The 7,531-nt window shown below is 43.7% G+C and overlaps 1 protein-coding gene across 1 annotated transcript; it reads left to right on the forward strand.

Annotated features, from left to right (window-relative positions):
* The first annotated feature begins 2,260 nt into the window (after positions 1–2,260).
* Positions 2,261–5,189, forward strand: LOC110204131 (fatty acid-binding protein, liver-like). Its single transcript, XM_020980453.2, has 4 exons — positions 2,261–2,343; positions 2,751–2,923; positions 4,165–4,257; positions 5,071–5,189. The coding sequence occupies exons 1-4, from the start codon at positions 2,277–2,279 to the stop codon at positions 5,119–5,121; spliced, it is 384 nt and encodes a 127-aa protein (XP_020836112.2). The 5' UTR covers positions 2,261–2,276; the 3' UTR covers positions 5,122–5,189.
* The last annotated feature ends 2,342 nt before the right edge of the window (positions 5,190–7,531 follow it).

Consider the following 7,531-nt stretch of genomic DNA (forward strand, 5'->3'; position numbering starts at 1 on the left):
GACACATAATTGATTGGGATCACTGAGATAGAGTGGAGAGAAACAAGGCGAGAAGAAAAGGACCTTGGGGGGAAACCAGCACTTAGGGATTGGAAGATGATTGATGAGTCAGGAAAGGCCTGAGAAGGAGGGATCAGAAAGACAGAAGAACCAGGATAAGAACATTGTGGAAGCCAAATAGAGAGGGAAAGTCTTCATTGGGAGGGTCTGGATGCAGGGTCAGAAGGCCAAGAGAAACAAAGAAATGTGAGGACTAACACAAGACCATGACATGGTGTCCAGAGCTTGTAGCCTGTACATAGCATCTCACTCTTGACTTAGCCCTCAAATGACAAATTACATTTATTCCTGCATCCCTCTAGTCCATCTCCTGTCTCTGTTTTGGTCTGCCATAAGACAAGCAAGGGCAGCTTTAAGAATAAAGAGGAACCTTTCATCGGTGATGAAACACACCTCAGGAAACAGGGGACTGACTGTCATGGTGGTACTGGTTTTCTACCTCTGACTCCTCTCTATCTTACTCTTTCTGTTCTGGCCAGTGTCTATAAGCAGTGAGGTTGTGGCCCTTTCACCACTGTCCCTGGTCCTGGTCCAGATTGGCAACATTGCTCCCTCCTCTTTTTCTCTGGGCAGTGGTAAATGCTTATAGGCCCTCACCAGGCATGGGAGGAGGAGGTGGAGGCTGGTGAATGGCTTGTGTTCAGGAGTTCTGAGCTGCTAAGTCTGCCACAACACCCCCAGCTCCCAAGTTGCCTAACCAGCAGTAAATTGGCCAAGGTCAGAGACACAAAGCAGATTAACTGATTGGGACTGGGGTCCTGAATGAGTGGTTGCTATGCTTCTGGCCTGAGAGATATAGGGAGACCCAAACTCAATAAACAAACAAAAATTAATTTTAACTAAAAAAAAAAAGGTGTTTTCTAGCAGCTAAAGGAACATCACGTGCTTGGTGTTAATTGATAAACAGTTTACAGTCACACTGCTCTGTCATTTTCCTTTACATTCTTTCATTGGTCTTAAAAAGGCAAGTCCCATTTATAGATTCTCACATGTCACTGGCTTGGCAGTTATAGCTCTGAATAAAATGAAATTTTGTTGAGTAGGACATAGGGAGTGTGCAATATAGTAAGGACAGTACAGTGTTGGGACTACAGAATTAGTGTTTGAAAAATGCCCCTAGTGTAGTGGTTTGGCAGCTAGGTGGCACCATAATGTATAACGCACTGGGCCTCAAATAAGACCTCAGAAGCTTCCTAGCTGTGTGACCCTGAGCAAGTCACTTAACCCTGTTTGCCTCAGTTTCCTCATCTGTACCATGAGCTGGAGAAGGAAAAGACAAACCATTCCAGTAACTTTGCCAAGAAAACCTTGAATTGGAGTCACAAAGAATTGCACACAACTGAAAATGACCGAATGAAAAAAAGTTCAGTTTAGGGGTCATGTAAACTCTGAGAAAGTGAAAGTGAAAATCCTAAACTATAAAGAATAACTCAGATTGAATTCCATCAGCAAATATTTATTAAATGCCTGCTGTGTGATACATACTGAGGAGACAGAGAGAAAAATTAACACTCTGCCCTCCTATACACATACACACACATATACATGAGAGCACATGTGCTTACACACACACACACACAGTAAAACGTAAGCTTCTTGTAGTGAACTCTGGCTTCAAATTCAGTACCCTGTTTTATACGAAGTCCTGCAGGTGAGAAATAACAAGATGAGCCTGAGAAATTCCTTGATATCCACCACAACTCAGTGTTTTACACGCTGTGTGACCTTGACAAACTTTGGTTTCCTCATCTCTAAAACTGAAGCAACTATGATTTCATCAGCTACCCTACAGGATACTTGTAAGAATCAAATGAGCTAATGCATAAGAAAGCACGATGTAATAAAAAAACAAAAAGTGCCACATTGATATTTCTTCTTGTTGCCACAAAGTGAAAAGACCTCATTATTTCCCCTTCCTTATGCCAGTGGGCACTGTCCTCCCCTCCCAGCCCCAGACACTCTGGACAATTGGATAGATCACCCCCTACTCCTGTACCAAGTGGCCAGGCACTCCAGTTAACTCCCCCCATGCCTTCCTTATTCTTTTTGTTGAACATTGCTCCAAGGAATTAATGATTGAGCAGAATCATAAAAGTTCCAAACGATAACCTCTGACCAACATTTGAAGGGAACGAGCCCCCTATAAAACCAGACTCTCAGGGCCAGGCCAGGCACCTTCTCTCCCAGACAGTGTTTTGAGAGAACATCCCTTCACCATGAACTTCTCAGGAAAGTACCAGCTCCAGTCCCAAGAGAATTTTGAAGCCTTCTTGAAGGCTGCTGGTAAGTGCTTAGGAGAACAGCCTTTGGGCATCAAATGTTGGCATCAAAGGGACAGGGGCATTATACTTGTGGCTGCCAGAACGAATGAACTTAAAATACTTACAGAGAATCTGCAGCAAGTGAAATAATCCAACTAGTGAGGCTCTGGGCAGGCATTCAGGAGCCTGGGTTGGGTGTCAGGGTGAAGAAAACAGAATGAGGAGTCAGATCTGAATGTGAACCCTGGCTCTGCTCTTAATTCATTCCATAATATGGATTGCATCATCTCACTGCTCTCAACATTGGCTTCCTCATCTGGAAAATGGGGATAATAATAGTCCCTACCTCCCAGGGCTGTCACGAGACCCAAATGAGATCATTTGGCTCTTAGATGCCTTCTAGGTCTGAATCTCTATTGTATGAACCAGGTCTACCTGATGACGTCATACAGCAGAGAAAGGATCGCAGGGGAATGTCCGAAATTGTACAAAATGGAAATCACTTCAAGATCACCTTTAACAATGATAACCAAATCCAGGTGATGGAGTTCACTGTGGGGGAGGAGTGTGAGCTGAGCACTCCAACTGGGGAAAAGGTCAAGGTAAGAATATAACTTAATTAAATTTAGGGACATGGTATTCATTAAGGTGCCGCGTATTAGCCTCTGGGCTAAGCCCTGGAGGAGATGCAAAGATTAGCTAAAACTTGGTCCATAACCCCCTGGAGTAAGCTTGCAGCCTGCTAGGGAGATAAGACACAAAATATCTCTGTTAGCCAACGTGTTGCAAGATAGGTAGATTAGATGAAAAGCAGTCTGGTGGAATATGGTATAGAGGACCAGCCAGGAAGCAGTGCCTCCAGCCCATGCTGGCTGTGTTCAGTAGCTGACTTGTTCCTTCATAACCCAGCCCCCTCCTACATTTTCAGTCTTCTCACACCTTACTCCCTGATACATACTCTGCCATCCAGTGACCCTGGCTTCCCAGCTGTTCATGAAACGAGACCCTCCATCTCTCAGCTCCAGCATTCTCCCTGTCTATCCCCCATGTCTGGAATGCTCTCACTCCTCCGCTCAGACTGCTGACTCTGCTGGCTTCCTTAAAGTCCCCTGTAATCTCCCCCACTCTTCTACAAGAAACCTTCCCCAACAGCGCAGATTTTCACGATCTAGCCAATAACCACAGATGCTCAGATTCCTTAAAAGTAATATATGGCGAATCTTCAATCAACCTTGTCTTTGGCTGAAAAAAACAGACAACTTTCCCCAACCGCTTAGCTCTAGGGCCTTCCCTCTGTTAATTATTTCTCACTTATCCAGTCTATGACTTGTTTGTACCTGTTTGCTTATTGTTTCCCCGGTTAGATTGTAAGCTCCTTGAGGGCAGGGACTGTCTTCAGTACTTAGTACAATGTGATACATCTCAGACGGTTAATAAATATTTATTGACTGACTCACAGACAGCAAAAGGAAGAGAAGAGAAAAGGGGAGAGGAGGAAAAGTAAGGAAAAGGCTAAGAGAACTAGAAAACAATCCAGCCAGTGAAGTATAGAAACAAGAAGTTCTGCAGGGAATTTGGCTTGGCACTTACTCCAGGGGTGTGCTGGAGCCAGCTCAAACCGGCAGGAGATCGCCAGCCCATTGTTAAATTTTAAGAATTTACCCCTGAGAAAATAGCAAACCCTACAAAGCAAGGATTGATTTCTTGTTTTATTGATTGCCTACTTTAAAGTGATGGAGAAAGTGTTAACAATTCAAATTAAACTCAAATGTTATAATACAGATCCCTGCCTCATCCCCAGTCCCTAGGGCTTGCCAGATCTAACTCTTCTGTCTCCCTACAGACTGTAGTGAATCTAGAAGGAGGCAACAAGCTGGTGACAAGTTTCAAAGGAATGAAGTCTGTCACTGAACTGAATGGAGATACACTCACCAACGTGAGTGATCAGGTGTTTCTCTTCCTGCTTGGTTGTGGGGGATGGATCCAAAAAGCATTTGGAGAACACATACTAGGTGTCAAGTACTGGGGCTGCCAATAGAATAAGGGAGGCAGTGCCTGCTCTCAAAGAGGAGGGAAGAGATGATGAGGGAAAGACAGGTGAGGGGATGGAGGACAGTAGAGAGGAGGGAGGGAAGAGAAGATGAGGAAAAGACAGGTGAGGCGATGGAGGACAGTAGAGAAGAGGGAGGGAAGAGATGATGAGGAAAACAGGTGAGGGAGGAGGAGTAGAGAAGAGGGAGAAAAGAGGGGAGGAGGGAAAAACATGGAGGACAGCAGGGATGGAGGAGGGGAGAGGGGAGGAGTTATTGCCCAACACCCTGAGTAAAGCAACATGTAGCATTTATGGCAGACTCCCAGGGAGTTGGGTGGGTGACCCCTAAGGCTCCTTTCAGCTAAAAAGCCATGATCCTACCTTCCCTCCACCCCCAGTCACCTAATCCTCTACCCTATTCCTGCTAATCCCCCTTCGGGCATTAAACCCTTCTCTCCAGCTGGCATCTCTGTCATCCTTACACTGTGAACCTTGCTGGGAATATTTATATTTTTAATGGGGCCCTCGAAGACCCCAAAGACAGCCTTCCCCAGGGTTCCCTCAGGAAGCGTGGAGAATCCATACAAAAACCCAGAAAGATTGCCAAACCTATCTCTAGTATATCTAACATACAAGAGTCATTGATGGGTATCACATGCTGATATACTGCAAGACATTCCAGGAAAGATTAACACTGGATTTCTTCTTGGCTTTCAGACCTTTACCTTGGGTGATGTTGTCTGCAAGAGAATCAGTAAGAGAATTTAGACATGTCTGCTTTCCATTTATTTTTACTGTGTGAAATTGGTACAATAAAATGTGGCTTGTTAAAAAAATCTGTCTTTTGAATGACTTAGAAGCATATGTGTATTCAAGGTTTTAGTAATGCCTTTTATTCTTACATCACAACCATTTCTGAATTCACTGCACCTGCCCACCCACCCCCAATGAGCCTCACCTTACAACAAAGAAAAGCAGGCAAGCAAAACCAAACAACAAAGTGACTCCATTTGCTAGTATATACACCCTTCTGCACCATAGTTACCCACCTCTCCAAGGAATGGAGGGAGCCAGAAAAAGTGAATAGTTTGAAAGATTTTTGCAAATTATCATTCACCTAGAAAGAAATGGTGCTGACTTTGGCTTGATGGAATAAGTTATTACCTTGTAGGGTGATTTTAGGGGGGCTTGTGACTCATGTCCCCCCATTCCTCACCAACACCCCCACAAGCACCATTATTTCTATTTTCCCTAATTCTGTACTAAAATGCCTAGGTAAGAAACATACCTTTAGATCAAAGTATTTTGAGTCCAAAAGCTCTTGGTTACAATGTGTGTATGTGTGTGTGTAGGTGTGTGTGTATGTGTTTTAAATGAGAAGGGTATTTTTTAGACCAGCTATGTAGAATAGGACCTTGAAGACACCAGCTGAAGGACCCATTTTTCTAGTAAACAATGAGGAAGATTTGGGTTATGAAGCTCACATGTGAGAGCGGAAGCCTAATTGAGGAGCACAGCCTTAACTTCGGCAAGGCAAGAGGGCCTGGGTCCCAGGATTTAAAAGGACAACATGCAGTCAGCTCTGACAATCCTTTGGCTGCATGAGAACCACAGAGATGTAACCTGACTTACAGAATCACAGAATTTCAGGGGTGGAAGGAATTTCAGAGGCCATCTAGTCCAAATCATAGCTGAAGAAGAAGATTCCCTCTACATCACACCTGATAAATGATCATCCATAATTTGCATGAAGACCTCCAGTGAGAAAGAATCTGCTACCTTACAAAGCAACCATGTCTCTGTTTCAAGCAGCTGGTGATGTAATGCTTGGGGTACTTGGCCTGGAGTTAGGAAAACCTGAGTACAAATCTTGTCTCAGATACTTCTTAGCTGTGTGACCCTGGGCGAGTCACTTTGCCTCAGTTTCCTCATCTGTAAAGTGGGTTTGATAATAATAATAGCACCTGCCTCCCAGAATTTCCTCATCTGTAAAGTGGGTTTGATAATAATAATAGCACCTGCCTCCCAGAATTGCTGTAAGGATCACATCAGACCATATTTGTAAAGTTAGCAAGTGTCTGGCACTATATAAATGCTTATTCCTATCCTCTTTTGGATTGCTCTAACAGGCATTTTTTTCTTACATCAGAAAGAAACAAGAATAATCTGTGAAATTTGGAAGCTATGATATGGTTGGCTTGGGTAACCTCCTTCTCTCTTCTATCTTCCCCACCATCCTATGTGGCAGCTTCCTCAGAGTAACAACAACAACAATAATAACAACTGATATTTATATTATACTGTGAGGTTTGCAAAACTCTCTCAGGAGGTAGGTGCTATTACGATCCCCATTTCACAGATGAAGAAACTGAGACACTGAGAGGTTAAGTGAATTGACCAGGGTCATACAGTGTCTGAAGCTAGATTTGAACTCAGTCCTTCCTGACTCCAGGTTCTGCATTCTAAACACTGCACCACTTTGCTTGGGCGCCTCAGTGCCTCAGGTTTGTTGCATAGACAGAGTTTTGTACCTCTTATGCCAGACTGTTGGTTTCCATTCCAGTTCTTTCTTCCCTAATTGCCATTTCTTTTCCATTTTTTTCTAGTGTTCTCATTTCATGTATAAAAACATTTCAACTCTTAAGAACAACAATAGCAGCAACAATAACTCTGCTTCCTCTCTTCGGGGTATTCTAGTTGAATTTGTACCTAAGCAGTACTTTTCTTTGGGGCTTTGCTGGTAAATGTTTGAGTCATTCTCTTCTTCTAGGTTTGTGCCTTAAGTACCCTTGTCATCATAACAGCGGTTTTGGGTGGGGTTCCTTTTTTTGTTGTTTACTTATTTTTCCAGACTATTTTCTGATTTCAGACTCTAAGTCAGGCCCAGGCTCTGCAAAATTCTAAACAGAAGATCCGGGCTGGTTCTGTTGCTGCTTCCTTGGGGTATGGAGTGTTATATAATTCCAGACTCTCAGGGATGACTCAGGATGGGGACCTGCAAACTTTCAATGCCCCAAAGTAGAGCCCTCAGATTCCAAATCTAGAATTTCTACAGTCACTAACTTTCTCAGCCCTGAGGTTCTGAGAGCAGTTTGCCCATCCCTCTTCCCGTAATCAGGTTGGGACCATTGTCATTTTCTCAGGAATCTTCCTATGAGGAAGTCTACCTTTTTGTTTG

The sequence above is a fragment of the Phascolarctos cinereus genome, unplaced genomic scaffold (assembly GCF_003287225.1).
Source record: "Phascolarctos cinereus isolate Bilbo 61053 unplaced genomic scaffold, phaCin_HiC Scaffold_111;HRSCAF=661, whole genome shotgun sequence".
NCBI classification, from domain to species: domain Eukaryota; kingdom Metazoa; phylum Chordata; class Mammalia; order Diprotodontia; family Phascolarctidae; genus Phascolarctos; species Phascolarctos cinereus.